Here is a 20,889-nt window from a genome sequence, read left to right on the forward strand (position 1 = left end):
AGCAAATAATGTTAAAATATCTAAACCATGGACATTTATACATGAAAATATGGAGAAGCTGATGGTGTGTTTGACAGTAAAGGAGATACCGTATAAGTCCGCTCTCCAATGTAAATGCTGTACATCATTACATTACATCATAAAACGACTATAGTTGTTAGTACTAAATTATATTCTATTGGTTTTCACACAATATTTCTCATCTAAAAACTTTTTTTTCTAAAAGGGATGTTACATGTGTTACATTAATTGTGATGTTTTTGCGGGCCGAGCACAAAAATGGATTTCAATGGGCAACGCTGTTTCACAATACAGTAGAGTTTGTCACAGAATCAATTAAACTCTTATCCTGAAGCAGCACTGTAGTTAATTCTATTGAAGCAATATAATGTGAATATGGTTTTTAAATAACAAAAAAAGGCTTTTGTAAATTTGGAAGTCATATTTCAGAATAGTCACATGACTGTCACATCGTAACCACCACTGCACAATGTTTTGATATGTGTCACTCAGGAGTTTATGAGTTAAAGTCATGCACCAAGCTGGGTCAAGTATGTTTTAAGACAGTGGTCCCCAACCACCAGGCCGCGGCCCGGTACCGGTCCGTGGATCGATTGATACCGGTCCGCACAAGAAATGTATTAAAAAAATTAAATTAAATTTAAAAAATATATTTTATTTTTATTTTTATTAAATCAACATAAAAAACACAAGATACACTTACAATTTGTGCACCAACCCAAAAAACCTCCCTCCCCCATTTATACTCATTCCCACTCATTCGCACAAAAGGGTTGTTTCTTTCTGTTATTCATATTTCTGGTTCCTACATTATACATCAATATAGATCAATACAGTCTGCAGGGATACAGTCCGTAAGCACACATGATTGTATTTTTTTATGACAAAAAAAAAAAAAAAAACATACCACCCCACCCCCCACCCTCCCGGTCCGTGGGACACATTTTCAAGCGTTGACCGGTCCGCAGTTGCAAAAAGGTTGGGGACCACTGTTTTAAGACATTACAATGATTCTTTTGTTCAGTGGTTCTCAACTGCTTTGACTTTAATCACAAGCTCAATAAGTTCAATATTACTGGTTTACTCTTTAAAAAATAAATGAATTTCAAAAACGTCCTGAGCCTTTAATTGGTCTATTTGTCTTACATGAACTCCTAAGGCACGATGTTTTTATTTATTGCAATGCAAAATTCAGAACGGCTCTCATTGCTGCTAATTGGTTTTCATTGTTCACTTAAAGGAGCCGTGCACCAGGCCAGACTCTTTCCCAAATGTCACATCTTGACCAAGCAAATAATCTAGTTCATCTAGTGCTTTGCTATAGGTTCCATGATGTTTTTGTTCTTAGGAACTAGGCATGTATTTAGGGGTATCACGTTTTCATCAGCGCTCTACACACAGTGTGGCGTTTAAGGGAAAAGTTTATGTTATATGCTGCACGCCATCCAGCAACAGTGGCTTTGAGCAAGTGTATGTAAACTAGACGGCAGCGTTAAGTGTAATCGTGATTCTTGGATGCGTTCTAATAAGCAGAGTAGAGTCAGGTCTTCTTTCTTTTTGCCTTCTCAGTTTCACTATGTCAAACATTCACCGCCTTACATCATCATCATAATGAAGATCCTGTTGCTGCTGCTGCTGCTTGGCGGCTGCTATGGTATTCAGATTGCATGACGCAGGCCCTGAGCTACTCAGAGGGGTCCTTCTGGAGCGGGGATGGGAAGAATACCATGACAGGCGATGGGAGCAGGAAGACTGGAACTTCCACTGCATGGCGGTGCTCTAAGTTCCCCAGCTTGATCTGATGCCTTGGCAGCGCCTCAATCACCATCCCCAAATTGTTGGCGTCACACGAAAGGTCACATTTTCCTTTTGTATGTGTACTTCGACATCTAAAGAAATAGGAAGAATGGAAGACAACTAATGATCTATTCTGATTATTTATGTAGGACCACCTGGAGCGTAACCTGAAGAGAATGAGAGCAACTTTCGGATCGTCACTCTATGATTTCAGTCCAATAGCCTTCATCCTCCCCGGCGACTTCACTTGCTTCCTGGCTGAGTACTACAAGAGTCTCAGAGGAAGGCCTTCTTGCTACTGGATCTGTAAGCCAGTGGACCTATCCAGAGGCAGAGGGATTTTCATCTCCTGTACGACTGCGCCGTGGTTGTGCAGAAGTACATGAGCGAGCCTCTGCTAATCTCGGGCTACAAGTTTGACCTGAGGATCTATGTGTGCGTAAAGAGCTTCCATCCACTCACCGTGTACATCTACCAGGAGGGACTGGTGCGCTTTTCCACAGAGAAGTAGACCCTGTCCTCCCTGAGTAACCCCTATGTCCAACTCACCTACTCCAGCATCAACAAGCTGGGACCCTTCTACCACGCCCCCAAGGAGCGGGTGGGCCGAGGCTGCAAGTGGACCCAGGGTAAGTTCCGCCACTTCCTCCACAGTCAGGATGTCAACGAGCTTCTCCTCTGGCAGAGGATCAACAATATCATCACCCTTACTCTGCTTACTATCGCCAACTCTGGCCCCGCGTGCCACAATTGCGCGCAACTGCTGAGCTTTGATATCCTGCTGGATGTCAGCTTCAAACCCTGGCTTCTGGAGGTCAACCACAAACCCTCACTAACACCCGACTGTATGACTGACCTGGCAGTGAAGAAGAAGCTCCTAGGAGACCTTACTGACTTGATGAGCTACACCTGCGCGGACCACCTGAGGGGAGACCTTAACGAGACGAGCGCCCCTGCTCCCAAAGTTGTATCCACCTCCACGGATTAAAACCCAGACAAAAAAAACAGCCAGAACAAGAGCAGCTGTCATCAATATCATGGACGCCTCCTCCTACTCCACTTGGAAAGGACATCTCAACTCATTAGCACCACTGCGGCTAAAGCTATCCAACACAACATGAGCAAGACCCTAAACCTGATACCAAGCCCACGCTCAAGGACGATCAGGAGCGTGTCTGAGGTTACACAAGGCCAAGCTGAGGGTGAGCTCTCAGACGTTCAATCAACATGACCTGATACTTCACAACGGGGGCGGGGCATACTTGCCAACCCTCCCGATTTTCCCGGGAGACTCCCGAATTTCAGTGCCCCTCCCGAAAATCTGCCGGGGCAACCATTCTCCCGAAATTCTCCCGATTTCCACCCGGACAACAATATTGGGGGTGTACCTTAAAGGCACTGCCTTTAGCGTCCTCTACAACCTGTCGTCACGTCCGCTTTTCCTCCATACAAACAGCGTGCCGGCACTGTCACATAATATATGCGGCTTTTACACACACATAAGTGAATGCGAGCCATACTTGAACAACAGCCATACAGGTCACACTGAGGGTGGCTGTATAAACAACTTTAACACTGTTACAAATATGCGCCACACTGTGAACCCACACCAAACAAGAATGACAAACACATTTCGAGAGAACATCCGCACCGTAACACAACATAAACACTACAGAACAAATACCCAGAACCCCTTGCAGCACTAACTCTTCCGGGACGCTACAATAGGTAAGACATAAATGTGTTCTAATATTCAAAAACCAACAACAAAAAAGGTTGTTAATTAAGGTTAGACACTGGAACATCCTAATGACAGCTCTTCATGTATTGCAGTTGTGTTCAGTTATCCATTTGTCCACTAGGGGCAGTTGGCTCGGCACACAACATTAAACAGTATTGAAGACCCACAAGTGATAAAGACGCATATAGGTGATAAGACTTTTGAAAATGTAGCCAAATACAATGTGCCTAAAAGGTGACTGACTATACAGTCGTCGCTGGTCACATCCCGCTTTAAATATTGCACCTTCACAACATCACAGTTAAAAAAAAAATTGGCCTTAATAAGCATTTTCAAGGATACAAATGGCTAAATGTACAAAAAATATCAATACCACAGAATAATTGGCCACTGCAGGAGACCAAACCAATCAGAACGCGCTGTTCAGTAGTAAAAGACCAGAGGTGGGACCAAGTCATTGTTTTGCAAGTCATAGGTAAGTCTCAAGTCTTTGCCCTCAAGTCCCGAGTCAAGTCCCGAGTCAAGACAGGCAAGTCTCGAGTCAAGTCCAAAGTCAAGACTGGAAAGTCTCAAGTCAAGTCCCAAGTCCTGCATTTTGAGTTTTGAGTCCTTTCAAGTCCTTTTAACCACAGACTAATATATTTACACATATTGTGTAGGCTTTTAAAACCCTGTATTTATTTATTAAAACAAGTGCATTTGCAATTGCAGGAAAAAAAATAGTGCTGACATTGCACTTCATAATAGCACTATTAACCAGTCATTTTAAACATTTAACTCATTCCTTTACAGAATAAACACATTTGAAAAAACAAGTGCAACTGTACTTATTCGCACAAAAGTGTTAACATTGTATTTCCATGGCATATTGCATTGTAACTAGTTCCACAGTAGTTTCTATTCTGTTCTTACCTTATCTCATTGATCTCATCTCATACTGTATGTGTGTTTATGTGTGCGTACACATGAAAAACATAACAAATACATGAACATAACAATGAACAGAGTTGTACTTTTTAGATGTCAGGGCCCTATGCAATATGTACACATATTCTTAATACAGTATACATTTTAACTCACCTTTATATGACTATGTTTGTCTTTTTGTAGGTGGCTAAAATACGCGGTGCTGCTGACCGCCGTTTAACGTTACGTTACTGTGTGTGATACATTGACTAACGTAACGTTATGTGTGGGTACCTCATGCAACCCTGCTTAAAAAAAATCACTTGACAAAAAGTATGAATAAGGTAGCAAACTGCAGTGGACGCAACAGATTGCCGTGTTTGCACTGATGTTATAACCATAGACATCTTATAAGTAGATGCAGCATTGAAGTGGTGATGAGGTGCCGGCGAGCAGCCTAAACTGACAGTTGACAGGTAGAAAACAAAGATGCCGTGTGTTCAGCGTGTTTTTGCTCAAATGAGCGGACTGTTGAAAATAGGAATCAGGGGATTACTTTTCACAAGTAAGATTTAACAGCCCTGCGATGAGGTGGCGACTTGTCCAGGGTGTACGCTGCCTTCCGCCCGATTGTAGCTGAGATAGGCTCCAGCGCCCCCCGCAACCCCGAAGGGAATAAGCGGTAGAAAATGGATGGATGGATGGATTTAACATTACGTACTATTGGTTGTATTTTGTGAAAATAATATTATCACAGAGTTGAGAAGGAGCAAAGATCTTCAATATTTGTATGTGAAAATCACAAAGAAATCTTCTGGGGGAGGATGACACCCCGACAGGGGTTTGGTTTACAAACTTTCAGCCCCACCTAAAACAAAATTCACCAGCTGCCACTGATTATGATGCATTCTCATTTTAGGCAAAGTATAAGACAATACTTTCTTAACAGTATAATTGTAACCAGGAATAAGTCTTCAAGTAACAATATTCAAATAAAGATTGTAAAACAGAATTTGGTTTTATTCTGAATCCAGTGAAACAGATTGGTGGTTTTAGCTGATATAAAGACTTTCAGGAGTTTATGTATGTTTATGTTTAAGAATTTGGCAGACACTTTTATCCAAAGCGACATACATAAATAATACATATAAAACAATCCCTGTAAACATTATCTTTTAAGGGAAGAATGTAATAGAAAATATCAATACAAAGTGTCAAGACATAATAAACTCTCTGCTGCTGCAGCAACAGAGATACAGTCTATAAGATATATAAATATCTAATGTATTCATACATTGTGTATGTAGGATATACGCATGTATATATAACCTAATCATATGTTGTCTGTCTATCTGTGTTGGCCCTGCGATGAGGTGGCGACTTGTCCAGGGTGTACCCCGCCTTCCGCCCAAATGCAGCTGAGATAGGCTCCAGCACCCCCTGCGACCCCAAACGGGACAAGCGGTAGAAAATGGATGGATGGATATTGTTTCTTGAACTTAAAAATAGCTGACCGTTTTTTCCCCCTTCTCTGGGATTGTATTCCCAGTTTTGATCTCGGACGTCTGGTCACTTATAGCGTATAAGAATATTATATTACTGTTAAGCAAATTATGAACAATAAAACACGCCAAAACATGTGTCCTTTATCATAGCTACACATATGACAAAAAAACGTGTGAAAATCAGTGGTATTCAGTGAGGTAAAATGAATTAAATGTGCATTGCTCCTGCCAAATGAATTGCACTGAGTGGAGCGGATCACCACTCCAAGATGGCGGCCCCGCGTCTCGTCAGCGTCAGTAGGCAGTAGCGCTCGATGCTGCGTCTACTTATAAGATGTCTATGGTTATAGCGTTAGCAGTGAGTTTACAGCCTCACTGATTTAACTACACAGCAAATAAAAGTTACGTTACTTAGCCAATAAACGTTAGCTTACATTCAAAACTTACCGTTCTTTGTGCAACTTCAAATGTCGAACGAAGTTGGAAGTTGTTGCGTCTCCGTCTGTAATCTTCGAACCGCATGTTTTGCATACTGCAATTCGTTTTTTGTTGACCAACTGGTAGTTTTAATACCCGAACGAAACTATTTTTGGCATAATTTTTCCTTACTGCCGCGTTGTTTGACATTTCTTCTTCGTTAGTTGTCCTGCAATTTGATCGGATGAATGCTGTGGGATGAAAACAACGTGGATGTAATTTGATTGGCTGTTGTACTGAGAGGCAGCACACACGCTGACAGACACGCACGTACACAATGAAAGATACGGAGCGCTTTTGGGAAAGTAGCAAGTCATGTCAAGTCAAAAGGCTCAAGTCCAAGTGAAGTCACAAGTCATTGACGTTAAAGTCTAAGTCGAGTTGCAAGTCTCTTTACATTTTGTCAAGTCGAGTCTAAAGTCATCAAATTCATGACTCGAGTCTGACTCGAGTCAAAGTCATGTGACTTGAGTCCACACCTCTGCAAAAGACCCTCCACTGCTGCATCAGTGCTTCAAGGCCAGCTGACTGGACCAGCTAGCGACCAAAACTATTACTTTCCTCAAGAGGGCGACCGTGAACCAGCGTAAATTTTGCAAAAGAAAGCCTCAACTTTCAGGTAAAGTGGAGAGAAAATAGGCCAGGTATCTCTTTGCGCAGATCAGTCAACCTTACTATTTTTGCCTGCAGTAGCTGCTTGACAACCATGGTTACATTACTTTACTCAAACATAATCACTGAAGTGATTTTGACTGCTCTGCCAGCTACCATTAACGTCTCTGATTTTTTTTTTGATCCACAAAAAGCCTACCATTCAAAAAATGTTCACATTTACAAAAAGACTACCGTAAGTAGGACCAGATGAGGGCAGCATGACTCTCATTTTTCCATCCCACACATTATTTTCAAATGACCACAAACAACCACAATACTCCTCCCACATATTTAGTTGGTCTTTTTAAATGGAGTGAGGTGTGTCACAAGGTTAGATTAAAAGTATGTGCATTAGTAAAACAACAGCTCAAGTCAATAGACATTGTAAGAAGTGTGAATCAGAAGGTTCAAGAGCCACTAAGCCCCAAGGACATGCAAATTAGGGCTACTTTATAGTGCTTGTCCATGAGTTTTGGATGGAGGGGGGTGCTTGTTCTTTCCAACACAACAATATAATGTTAAACAAAAACAGCTAAATATTCAACAGACGTGCTTAGTGTGTGTGACTCATATACGCTGACGTTACGGCGTAGGAGTGTGTTTGCTAAAGTTTGTCTCTCTCCGTGCTCGCAATCAAGCCTCCTGAAAAGAAGTCAATCATTGAGGTCATTAAAATCACATTCACTGACAAATCATTGACATTTGCATCCACAGGAAATGTGTAAAAGCATGATTAACTATATAAAAAAAAAATGATTTATTAGGCAAAGCATCCCAGACATTGATTTGATTGCATATTTAATGAATACATTTTGCAATATTTGTTGCCTTTCCTTGCTTCCTAAAATTAGACTTTACAATGACATGTTTTTTAAGTCTTTTAGAAATGTTATATTTTTACATATTTGTGGTTTCCCTCATCCGTTTACTTTTAAGTTTATTTTCTTAAAAAAAAAGTGTTAAAATTCACACTTTGTGTTTTTGTGTTTTCCCTCAATGCTACCCTAACACACTCTGGATAAGCCACATGGCCAACCAAAAGTTGCATTATTCAAATCCATTCCAGGTCATGACAAGGCCAAAAGTAAAAGTACTAATTTATTTTTCTGTTTATTTTAATTATGACTGGTTGTTTGTTCTCCTCGTGACTGCATGGGTTCCCTCCGGGTACTCCGGCTTCCTCCCACCTCCAAAGACATGCACCTGGGGATAGGTTGATTAGCCACACTAAACTGGCCTTAGTGTGTGAATGTGAGTGTGAATGTTGTCTGTCTATCTGTGTTGGCTATGTGATGAGGTGGCGACTTGTCCAGGGTGTACCCCGCCTTCCACCCGAATGCAGCTGAGATAGGCTCCAGCACCCCCTGCGACCCCGAAAGGGAGAAGCGGTACAAAATGGATGGATGGATGGTTGTTAAAATCTAAGCACAGCCTGTTACCTAAATTATTTTTGATGTTATTTCTAAAATATGTTTTTGTTCAATCACTGCAATGTACTTTCTGTCAACATGTTATTTACATAATTGCCATTTTCTTATATTCCATGTACCAGACCATAACAAATGTATTTATAAAGCCATTTAAAAACAACCAAAGTTGAAAAACAAAGAGCTGTACACCGCAAACACGCAAAAAATATAAATAATCAGAAAAGCAAAGACATAAGACAGACTAAATTGTATCATTTAAAACAAAAGTAAAACATATAAAAAGATCACAAGGTCAAGCAGCATTACAGGATACTGTGCCACACTTACTGATAATATTTTCACTGATGCTTTTGATAATACGACAAGTGGTCTGCTGATAACAAACATCAGTGATCATCTACTCGTTTTCATAATCTATGATGAAAACTACGGGAAGAGGAACATGAATGACAGAAAGTAATTTCAAAGACTATGCACAGAGAAAAGTATATGCTTTTTAAGAATGATCTGAGAGAACAAAGTTGGGACAATGAGTACAGTGAAAATGATGTAGATGATGCATGATTGTTTTAAATACTTTCAATATACTGTACGACAAACACTGTCTATGGAAACATCTTAGTACGAAGCAAAATATGAACAATGAAACATGGATGACAAAGGGATTGAAAAATGCTTGTAACAAAAAAAATACATTATATAAAATATTTATAACAGAGATCATAGAGGCAGAAAATACAAGCGTACAAAAAAAAGCTATGGCCTATGGAGCATCATAAATCATAAATAGCATCATCAAAAATGGGTCTAAAAGGCAGTACCTTAAATATTCCTCGAAAATAATGTAAAAAAAAATGTAAATGTAAAAAAGGACAATATGAACGAAATAGTGAAAAGCTTTAACAACCATTTTGTAAATATTGGACCAAATCTGGAAGAAAATATTCCAGATCTAGTCTCATTTGAGGATTTAAATCTTAATATAGACAGAAATTCCAGTTCCTCACGAATTAAGAGGAAATATGAATGAATGAATGTGAATCCAAAACCTCGACTGATTGTTAGAGTATTAACATGGAAACGATCAAAAAGGTTATCAAAGAAATTTCAGGACCTTTAATGTACATCAGCAAGCTTTCATTTTAAACAGGTAACTTCCCCAATAAAATGAAAATTGCAGAAGTTGTACCGATTTATACAACTAGAGGCAAACACCAGTTTACAAATTACAGACCTGTTTCCATATTTCCACAATTTTCCAAAATGATATAAAAATTATTTAATAACACACTGAACAAATTCATGAATAGAAATATATACTTGTCAATAACCAATACAGATACAGAGCCAACATTTCAACATCGATGGCATTAACCAAAATAACGGAGGAGATTACCAATGCAGTAGATGGTAAACAGTGTGCAGCGGCAGTGTTTATGGACCTAGCAAAAGCATTTGACACAAACAATCACAATATCTTAATCAACAAATTAGGACAGTACGGCATCAGAGGGTTGATCTCAAACTGGAGAAGAAGCTACTTAACCAACAGGAAGCAATACGTGAAGCTACATAAACAAACATCAACAACAAAATATTTTCTGTGGCGTACCCCAGGGATCAGTACTGGGATCAAAACTGTTCAATCTCTATACAAACAACATTTGTAAAGTTACAAAAGACTTAATGTTAGTACTATTCGCAGGTGACACGACTGCGTTTCGTTCAGGAGAGACCACACACAAACTGATACAAATAACAGAAGAAATAAAAAAAATTAAGAGATGGTTTGACAAAAACAGACAACCTTCGAATCTCAGTAAAACTAAAATAATACTATTCAGTAACAGCAGAGGAGAAAGTCAAACACAAATACAAATAGACGGTGTAGACATTGAAAGAGTAAAATAAATCACATTTTTGGTGTAATAATTGATGATAAAAATGAACTGGAAATCTCATATAAAGATATACAACATAGGTTGTCAAGAAATATTTCAATTATGTATAAAGCTAAGTATTGGTATTAGACAAAAATAACCACTTCATATTCTCTACTGCTTGCTAGCATATCTGAGTCATTGTGCAGAAATATGGGGAAATAACTACAAAAGTACACTTCATTCACTAACCGTGTTACAAAAGAAGTCCATTAGAATCATACACAATGTTGGATATAGAGAACATTTAAACCCCTTATTTATCAAATCAAAAATATTGAAATTCAAAGACTTGGTGCTTTTGCAAACAGCTGAAATCATGCACAAAACAAACTATAACCTGCTACCCAAGAATGTACAACCTTTGTTCCCAACAAATGAGGAGAAATATGATCTTAGAGAAAAATGTAACTTAAATCATTTGTATGCACATACAACACTTAAGACCTTTAGTATATCAGTATGTGGAATTAAATTATGTAATGGATTTAGCAAAGAAGTCAAATAATGTACTAATATAATCCAGTTTGGGAAATTGTTCAAACTCAAAGTGTTTACAAAGTACAGGGAAGTGTAATACTGATAACAATCTTAAACTTAATTGATGAACGACACATAACCTATCACATATTTAGTAAATCATGTGAACCATTGAGATTAAAAAGAGATTTTTAATCTCAATGGGATTTTTTTCCTGGTTAAATAAAGGTTAGATACATTTTTAAAAAATCATTAAAGTAACCACCTATTTATATAATTGCATTGATATTTATTTATTCATTCATTATTGTTGTGTTTGTGTTTGAAGAAGGAAATTAACAAATATGTAGGAATGATTTCCAGACCGGAAAGGGATAGGGTTAAATAAACTCGGCTTCTTCCTACTCTCTTTTGGACGTGTTGGAATGTGAAACTGTAAACATTATTACTATAAACATGTTAAAAAAATCACTTTGTTGTTATTTATTTTATTAATATTTTCTTTAATTAATCATTGTTGTGGTTGTTGTTGTTTTGGGTTTCTTTTCATTCTTTTTTTTTTTTTAACATGTCCGAAATAAATATTTTCAGTACGATACAATACAAATCTACCTATACGTCAGTGAATAAAAGTGGGTTTTGAGATGAGTATTAGAAGCGGTCAAAGAAGGGGCCTGTCACACATGAAGAGGGAGATTGTTCCAGAGTTTGGGACCCGCAACAGAAGAGGCACTGCTGTCTGCTAATTCTATGTCAAAACCTACACCTGTTACTTTTTGTCTTGTTACTCAAATGAGTCCTCTTCGTCTTAGGGACCTTGTACAAAATGAAATAATTTTGCCTTAAATTAAATGTATGTGTTATCAGACTTAGAGTTGAAAAAAAGACTGTGATGAGGTGGCGACTTGTCCAGGGTGTGCCCGAGTGCAGCTGGGATAGGCTCCAGCCCCTCCGCAACCCTATGAGGGACAAGCGGTAGAAAATGGATGTATGGACAAGCAAAAAGCATTGATTCAGTGCTGCTTCAGACATGCTTACAAGGACGCCAGCTAAGCGATGATATCAGCTGTTGCATGCAAAGACTTGTCAAAGGTAGGAAGAAAAAAAGCAAAAACACCACACAAATAGTTTTGTGATGCAGAAGATTAACTTTTGTCTCAAAAAGCACTTGGAAAATTGTAATTTTGCATAATTCTTGACCGACAGACACGAGTTTCACATTGAACATAATGGGGGAAAAAATCTCAGGAATAAATTTTGCTTTAGCATTAAATTGTTGTAAAATCTAAGAGAGAGATTATTACATGAATCAATCATTACAAACAAAAGTTACGCTTGCAGGCCAATCAACATTTTAAGGACATGTTGCAGGTGTGGCTTTAAGACAGCGTGACCCATTTTTAAAAGGTGGAGGCTCTGGCATTAACATTACAAAATAAAAAGCAGATCAAAATTACTTCCTGACACACTAATGCTCGATGCACAAATCTGTGAGATTCACAATGACAAAAAACGAGCCAGTTTCATACACAAAGGAAATTAAATGTACCATGCAAAAATAGGAAAATAGAAAGTACTATCATAACGTTACTACTATAAAAGAGATGATGATCATGGAGAGGAAGGAAAGTAAAGTTTATTTGTAGAAATATTTTACAAAGATGAATTGTAAGCAACATAAAACAATACATTAAAAAAGAAGGACCTGAAATAGGTCAAATAACATCGTGTGACACTGAAGAACCATCTAGAGCAGGGATCTGCAACCTTCAGAACAGATATATTGCTGCCTCTTCCACTAAAGAAAAATAGTATATAGCCGCAAAACGTAACACAGCTTAAAAATGTTTAAATGTTTTGATCTTTTTTATTTTAACCAATCCATTCATGTGAATTTACCGTTAAGTCGTTTTCCTTTTCTGTTTTCTTTTTTGGCAAGTATTTCTGGTTAGTTGACCCGCTAGGGGTTGCACACCCGAGAAGCTGAAGTGAACACACAGGCTTCCAGTCTCTTTTGCTTGCCTTACTTGCGCCTCACAGCCTCAGAACTCTTTTGAAAAATGCAAACTTTTATTACCCAGATGTTTAAAAAAAAATCTGAGGGAGGCACAACAAGGAGGCAGAAAGGCCAAATGTGGCAGAGCCGCGAGTTGCAGACCCCTAATCTAGAAGTTTTTTTATCTTTTTAATATTAACAAAGGCTGCAGCTCTCTAAGTAAAATAGTTATTGTTAAACATTGTGTCTCATTACAATACAGCATAATATCATTTATTTACACTCAAACAGATATTCAGGCCACTGTGAACAGTAAGCTAAGAAAAGACTCCTCCACTCTCACTTATTAGTTAAACGTGGCAGAAACCCAAGAGGGAGTAGAGAAGAAACTTCCGGTTCTCTGCCAGTAATCATTCAGTACAGAAAGTTTTAATAATGACGTCCGGAGGTGTTGACACCCGTTGACTCTTTGTGGCTTCTTCTTTCTCCGACCTGTGACCGCCTCTGACCCCCTTTCACTTCCTGGCCTTGTGGTTTCATCAGTGCTTGTGGATTTTTCCATTCACTTCCTGAGTTCTCAAGGCCCCAGGGGAGACCTTCTGCTGACCCTCCCAGGGGTCCATAAGTCAGCCATGAAGACCAAGTTGTAATCCACACTAATAATGGGATTCTATGAGGGCGGGGCCTGAAATGAGCCATCAAGAAGGTTGGAATATGAGCGGTATTTGAGGTATGTGTATGGAAAAAAGAAAGCTTGGCTGCCAGCTAGGAGCTGAATGTGGGCAGATGTGGACCAAAAGTCTCATTCTCCTGTTAGATTGAACACCTTGAATGTGAGGGGGGCCAGTCAAGGGAGGTGATAGCAGCAGGGGGACTTTAATGGAGTCACAGGTCATGTTAACATCTGTGCTCCAGAAGTTTAGGTTGTTGGTCCATTTATTTTTGTGTAAATGGGAATACAGTGGTACGTCGGGATACAAGTCTCCCACTTTACGCGCCTTTCAGGAAACTAATTGGATCAGCTAATTGTTATACTTTAGGTTACGAGCAAAAACTGTTGGCGTTAACAAATGCCACAATGATCCCAGTACGATCCGAGCAAAACATCCAGTCTTCCTTGCTTATAGCTTGAGAAGGACATAACTTTGTTTTCCAACCATGGGAAGGAAGAAAGTGGGTGTGAAGAACAGTGCTGAGAAGAAGAAGTGGATGAATTAATTTAATTAAAGCAAGAATGAGTCATGAATCATCCCTTGGAAAGCAGTTGGAGTGTATCACAGCTAGTCTGCAAAATACTGAAGCAAAATGAGTCGATAACACCAGCAAAGAATGTTAAAATAATACCTAAATGGCAAACATTTATCTATGAAAACATGGAGAAGCTGCTGATGTTGTGTTTGATGGAGAAGTCCGCTCTCCAAGGTAAAATAAAACTACCGGAACTGTAGTTGTTTGTTGTACAATCTGTTGGATTATTCTTTATTCAATATTTTTTTTTTTTTAATGTTTCATGTTCAAATGTTGCTGTGTTTGGGGTGCCACGCATATATTAAATTGATTTCAATTCATTTCAATGGGCTACATTCTTTCGCAGTTGACGTTTTTCAAGGTACAAGGGTAATACTAAAAAAATGGACAGATGTTGATAGTCCAACTCATACTGACTGGTATACACAACCTATGGAAATGATATCAGTAGAAAAAACTGCATTTAGTGTAGATAATAATGAGTCATATATTGGAAATATGGGATCCATTATGGGCAGCACGGTGGAGGAGGGGTTAGTGCATCTGCCTCACAATACGAAGGTCCTGAGTAGTCTTGGGTTCAATCCCGGGCTCGGGATCTTTCTGTGTGGAGTTTGCATGTTCTTCCCGTGACTGCGTGGGTTCCCTCCGGGTACTCCGGCTTCCTCCCACTTCCAAAGACATGCACCTGGGGATAAGTTGATTGGCAACTCTAAATTGGCCTTAGTGTGTGAATGTGAGTGTGAATGTTGTCTGTCTATCTGTGTTGGCCCTGCGATGATGTGGCGACTTGTCCAGGGTGTACACCGCCTTCCGCCCGATTGTAGCTGAGATAGGCTCCAGCGCCCCCCGCGACCCCGAAGGGAATAAGCGGTAGAAATGGATGGAAAAATGGATGGATCCATTATTTAAATTTGTATTAACTATTAAATGAACCTAAAATATGACTTATTTTACTTTTGTGGAAAATATTGGACACAATGTGTTGTCAAGCTTATGAGATGTGATGCAAGTGGAAGTCACTGTGACACTATTGTTCATTTTTTAAATGTTTTTATTTTTTTATAAATGGCTGTGATGATAATGTCAATGAGGGATTTCTAATCACTGCTATGTTGGATTTCTTAATAATATTGATACTGTTGTTGATATTATTCATTTTTGTTTGACTACTTTTGGATTGCTTTGTGTCATGTTTGTGTGTCCTCAATTGCTCTGTTGATTGCTATTCTGACTGTTGCTGGGAATTGGAATTGTATTGTTATGGTATTATTGTGTATTATTTTGTTGGATTGATTAATAAAAAAAATAATAATAATAATAAATACATAAAAAAGGTACAAGCTGAATCACAGAACCAATATCCCAAGGAACCATTGTAATTTGTTCCAGGGTCAAGCTGTCCCCATTGATTAATGGTACAGAGAATGTTTTAACTCTACTTAAAAAAATGACCAATGTTGATCTTTGAAACATTCTCATACATCACATTATTATTCTAAACCATTGTCGCCTTAGCCGATTGGCTTGGACAGTCACATGTTCTCCCTCCTGCCTGTTGAAGTGAACACCCACTTAGGAAGCTAAATAAAGTTCCTATCAGTGATAAGAGAAACATCAGCGCTTGTGGAGGCTCGGAATTCCAGGTTGAAAAAAAAAGATGACAAGAGTTTCTACGTAAAGACTGCAGGCGCTGACTGAGACACGTTTGACTTCCCTTTGATATCAGCTTGTCAATCAAAGACGTCTGGCGGGCAAACAACAAAACAGGAATGAAAGATTTAATAAGAGAACTGACAACTAGATGACAAACATCCTCCCTAATGGATGATTAAATGAAACCCTCTGGGTCACAGTATCGGGTCGTTACCACTATTGCAAGTCAATTGGGAGTTGGTTCGTTTGCGTAGTACTTTGCATCACCTGCATCTAATGATCTGATTATCTGAGTGTGTTCCGGGAATCCTGTGTGGCAGCAGGACATATGACAAACGTTAAACACATATCAAGTTATATCAGCACTCCATAAAAATACAATTTGTCACTGCAGGTCAGACAGTAGCTAGCAGGCTAGCAACTTTTATGACCATCCCAGCACTCCTTAATTGCCTACGCTGTGAGACAAATAAAGCATTGTCTGAGCCGGGAGGGGTCAAAGATCAACTAAAAGGAAAACAGAGTGGGAGACAAAGACGGACAAAGTTCAAGTTTAAGTAGAGATTATTGACACATGGCTCAAAGCTACACAGGCTGTTTAGTCCGAGTGGCAACAAGTTAGGAGTGCGACTGATGGTCAAGGCTGGTGTGACTCTTGCACGTCTGACTATAGAAAATCTGGGATTCAATGAGTTGTCCGGACTTGTCGGAGGCATGCTTGCTGAGGTCGAAGTCTCTCTCCTCCTCCTTCTCTTCCCTGAGGAACGCCACATTCCATGCAAGTTCCTTGGCTTCTCTTTACATAGTAGCTAACACTGGCAGCAACATCATTCATCACGTCCATCAATTCCCAAGGACCCGCCGCTAGACTGGAAATATCCCCCTGTGGCGTCGGTAGCATGAGCAGAGTGAGTGACACTTATAGCGGGCTTTTGCTGGGGGTTTAGGGGGACGACACTGGGAAGCTGTCACCCATGAGAAACTATGTCAGTTACATGCTAGCTTGTGGGAGTTACCAACGCTAGGAATAGCTAGACAGTTCTCACACTTGGTGCCAAGAAATTGCAACATGTCTCATATGTCTGTCCGTCATGAACAAAATCAGAAGTAGAATCATAGACTTTCATAAGAACATTCATGCTAATGTTGAGCCACTCAACTGCAGGCTGTAAGCTCCGCTGGTTCCAGTGACTCATCTCCTCGGGCTATAAAGGAGGAGCTTTGACTTGGAGACTGAACAGCATAATATAGAACCAGTTATTCCGTCTCCCGGTCAATCACTTCCAGAGCTGGACCTTGTTGACTTGAACGAAACCACAGCAACCAGGAGCCACTCGCCAGGACCAACTGAAGACGTGAAAAGCGAAAAGAAACTTTGGAGTGAATTACAGTGAAGAAACTGGTTGGGCGGGATTGGGAGGTTGTGAGATAAGGACTCTTGCTGCAGCTTGTTGGCTTCACGTGTGAGTTGGTTTGCTTGTTGACTTTAGTGAAACTCCAGGCCGTACAAATGGCAAACGGTTCGATTTACCAGCTCATCGAGGACTGCGAGGCCACAAACAAGGCGCTCTACAAGTTCTACGCAGCGGTCATGATTGTCATTTTCATCTTGGCTCTACCACTCAATGTGTCTGTCCTGCATCTCTTCATTTTCAAAATGAAGTTCTGGAAGTCCAACACCAACAACATCTTCCTCTTCAACCTGGTGCTGGCCGACATCCTGCTGCTCTTCTGTCTTCCCATCAAGGCGCACAACTTCATCAAGGGTGAACGTAGGAGCGGCAACGACGCCGTGTGCAAAGCCATGCTATTTATGTTGTTCCTCAACCGAGGAGCCAGCATCGCCTTCCTCACAGTCACCTCCATCGACCGCTACTTTAATGTGGTGCATCCGGGCCGCAAGAACCTGCTGAAGGCTCTCAAGAAGTCACCGCACATCTCGATCTTCATATGGCTGCTCCTCCTGCCCCTAACCATTCCTACCATGCTCAAAAACTTTGACTGCTGCAACAGCCACAAGAGTGATGAAAACAAGGAGGACACCTTGATCAAGGTATTGGACCTCTACTTGTGTCTCAACATACATCAGAGCTATATACATCTATATTAGTACATTATTATGCTATTTTTAGCCAAAATCATAAATCAACTAGGCGCTGTGCCCTCATTAGAAAAATAATATATATACATATTTAAGGCTCCAGCACCCACCGCGGCCCCGAAAGGGACAAGCGGTAGAAAATGGATGGATGGATGGATATTAAACTATTAGGTCACAATTACACTATGAAGTTAGGTAGAGGGCTACAAAATATGAGTCAGCGGACCGCAAATGGCCCACAGGCCGCGAGTTTGAGACCTCTGCTTTTTAGTAAGACATGATAATGTAGTTCAGTGCTAAATATATGCTTGAGGCTGTCGTTCATGTTTACTAACATAGTACCTTAGGTTGGTTGAAGACTAATTAATCACCAGTATTTACAAAGACGTACATTAAGTAGCAAAGTCTAAATTGTCCATCAGTGTTTTAAAAAATATTTATGGGTTTGTCAAAGACTCGATGTCTAGATGTTTGCAAAACTGGAATTTAGGTTTGTAGAAGACCTTAATTAATCTTATGTAATGTTTACACAAATGTAATTTAAATTCCCTGAAGTTGTTAAATGCCTGTGTTCGTAGGTTCACAGACGATTCCAAATTGTCTTTGATGTTTACAAAAACGTATGTTATTTATGTTGAAAGCGTTTGCAAGAGTTTCTTTGAAGAGATTATCCATAAATCAGGGGTGTCCACACTTTTTTTTCTGCGAGTAGTGGTACATTGGTGCATTTTGTACAAAAAAAAAACACTCCAACGTAGGTCAATATCTGCTAGAGAAGGGCTCTCCAACCAGTAGCTGGTGAGCTACTTTAACCTCGCCAAAGGGTCAAAGAATATTTGCTTGAAGTCTTATTTTCATGACCATTCATTTCAGATATATTTAGTAAAAAAAATACCACTAAATAGCATAAAGACAATGGTCGGTCGCACTGTTTGAATGGTGATCTGTTCTCTAGTTGAAGTACAATTTAAATGTACTTATGTACACAAAATATTTTTTTCTGTGAAAGTAGCTCGAATGGTGATACACAAAAAAAATGCAGAAGAAAAAAAATGCATACTGAAATATAACATGCAGATAAACAAAAAAATGTAATGTAAAATATGAGTTATGGATACCAACATTTTATTAAAGATCTGGCAAAACAAGCTTATTGTCTTCGTTTAGCTTAAAATAAGCAATGAAAACCAAAAATTGGTAGATCTCGGACATTTTTATATCGCAAAAGAAGCTCTCAAAAGAAAAAAGGTGAACTGAAGCAAAGCAAGTTCTAATCGGCCCCAACATGAGCTATTTTAGCATAGCCCTGCACAGCATCACTGCTCAAACATGTTGACCACCTGGAGTGTATCAGTGACAGCACGCACACATGCCAGGGCTGCTAACACAATCAACACAACTCAGTCAATGCCCACAAGTACACAAACTCTTCTGTCTTTTTGCTAGGATGTGGTGGACAGTTTGCGAGAAGTGGTCTTCTTCACGCAGATCATCATCCCCTTCATCATCCTGGTCTACTGCACCGTGCACATCGTCAACCGGCTCAGAAAGAAGACCGTTGGGGACAAGACCAAGCTCAGGAGAGCCGTCTTCCTGGTCACCTCGGTCATGGTGGTCTTCTCGCTCTGCTTCTTGCCCTGCACCATCTCCAGGGTGGTCCTGCTGGTGGCTCGGGTGCAGGAGTGGCAGGAATCCTACCAGGACAAAGCGGCCGTGGCCTTTGACGGGCTCATGGTGCTGTCCTACATGGACTGCTTGCTGGACCCGCTCGTCTACTGCTTCTGCAGCACCAAGTTCAAGGCGCTCTATATCTCTAATTATTTCCCCTGTTTTAACAAAGACGGTCCTATTTCGCTGGACAGCTCCTCGGGCAACACTTCACATCCCAAACGCAGCAACGTCATCTGAGGGTCAACCAGGCGCCAGGAGTAGACGAGATGGATCCAAAGCCCCATCATTAGGACTTGACTTGTTCAAAGGGACTTCATGAAGAGTTGGCTAGTTACTGTAGCATCATAGCAAAAACACATTTGTAGAGGGCCAATAAAGAATATCCTTACTTTTGGTGCTGATCCATAAAAAGGTGCAGATTGTGGCCTTTTTTAATGCACATTAAAGCCACCAACAGGACTGGAATGGGACAGTATCGTGGGGCGTCATGATTTTCGATTGAACAAATCATAAAGACATGTCAAAGGTAGTTCTGCTTTTGTTTTAAATGCAAAGGAAGGCGTTACACTTTTGGTTTGATGTCTTTCCCAACAGAACCAAACACATTTTGAACAATGGACAGATTGTGTTTTGGTCCAATACCTCGCCGACCAGCATCAAACATGTGGAGCCACTTGGAACTTTAATGCTCTCTTTCCTGCAAGACACTTGGTGACTGAATTAATAAGGCTTTTTCCTCTTCTGCTTGCATGAAGCCTTCATGCAGGGGTGTCCAAACTGGACATTGTTTTCTTATTTACTATGCAGAAACCAATACAAAGTACTTAAAACACAAACAAAAAAGCCTACAACTCAGCTTTGTAACATCTCAATCTTTTTACATATACATTTTTTGTGTAGTCCTTATCCCGCTTTAAAATGTTTTAATGCTGGCCATGTATAATGTGTTCTTTAGAATAAAACTAAGCAGGAGGACAAACGTTGGACACCCCTGCCTTAATGTCCTTTTTGTTAATAAATGAAGATGTGTCAAAACAAAAACAATGTCACATAGTGTCTCCTGTAGACTTTGTGTATTTCAAGCTGTTTAGTGTTTGATTAAACCTCTACTCGTAAGATCAGCCCCATCCTGATTGAGCTACCCGAGAGAGTTAAATATTAGAAACAGTTGTCAGTGTAATTTAGTACAGCTGTACAAAGCAAAAACCTAAACATATTAGTAAATAATGCCTCTCTGACAGCGTCAGTCAGAAGTCACCGCTGCCA

The 20,889-nt window shown here is 39.8% G+C and overlaps 2 protein-coding genes across 3 annotated transcripts; both read left to right on the forward strand.

The window, feature by feature from the left end:
* Window positions 1-49: 49 nt before the first annotated feature.
* On the forward strand, window positions 50-17,076 carry ttll2 (tubulin tyrosine ligase-like family, member 2). The gene is given in 6 exon segments (XM_072912205.1): window positions 50-90; window positions 1,639-1,876; window positions 1,968-2,160; window positions 2,163-2,747; window positions 2,959-3,020; window positions 17,017-17,076. Coding segments are annotated over 6 exon segments (1,179 nt in total).
* LOC133576332 (12-(S)-hydroxy-5,8,10,14-eicosatetraenoic acid receptor-like) lies at window positions 16,483-20,656 on the forward strand. 2 transcript variants are annotated; one of them, XM_061929485.2, is made up of 3 exons: window positions 16,642-16,759; window positions 17,017-17,904; window positions 19,399-20,656. In XM_061929485.2, the coding sequence occupies exons 2-3, from the start codon at window positions 17,362-17,364 to the stop codon at window positions 19,858-19,860; spliced, it is 1,005 nt and encodes a 334-aa protein (XP_061785469.1). In that variant the 5' UTR covers window positions 16,642-16,759; window positions 17,017-17,361; the 3' UTR covers window positions 19,861-20,656. The 2 variants fall into 2 exon arrangements, with proteins under 2 accessions (XP_061785468.1, XP_061785469.1); XM_061929484.2 differs by having other exon boundaries at window positions 16,483-17,904.
* The last annotated feature ends 233 nt before the right edge of the window (window positions 20,657-20,889 follow it).

The sequence above is a fragment of the Nerophis lumbriciformis genome, linkage group LG34, assembly GCF_033978685.3.
Source record: "Nerophis lumbriciformis linkage group LG34, RoL_Nlum_v2.1, whole genome shotgun sequence".
Classification (NCBI taxonomy): domain Eukaryota; kingdom Metazoa; phylum Chordata; class Actinopteri; order Syngnathiformes; family Syngnathidae; genus Nerophis; species Nerophis lumbriciformis.

Coding starts and splice junctions, on each gene's coding strand:
- LOC133576332 (XM_061929484.2), top strand. CDS start 17,362: ATGGCAAACGGTTCGATTTACCAGCTCATCGAGGACTGCGAGGCCACA. Junction 17,905..19,398: donor AGGAGGACACCTTGATCAAG/GTATTGGACCTC, acceptor TCTTTTTGCTAG/GATGTGGTGGACAGTTTGCG.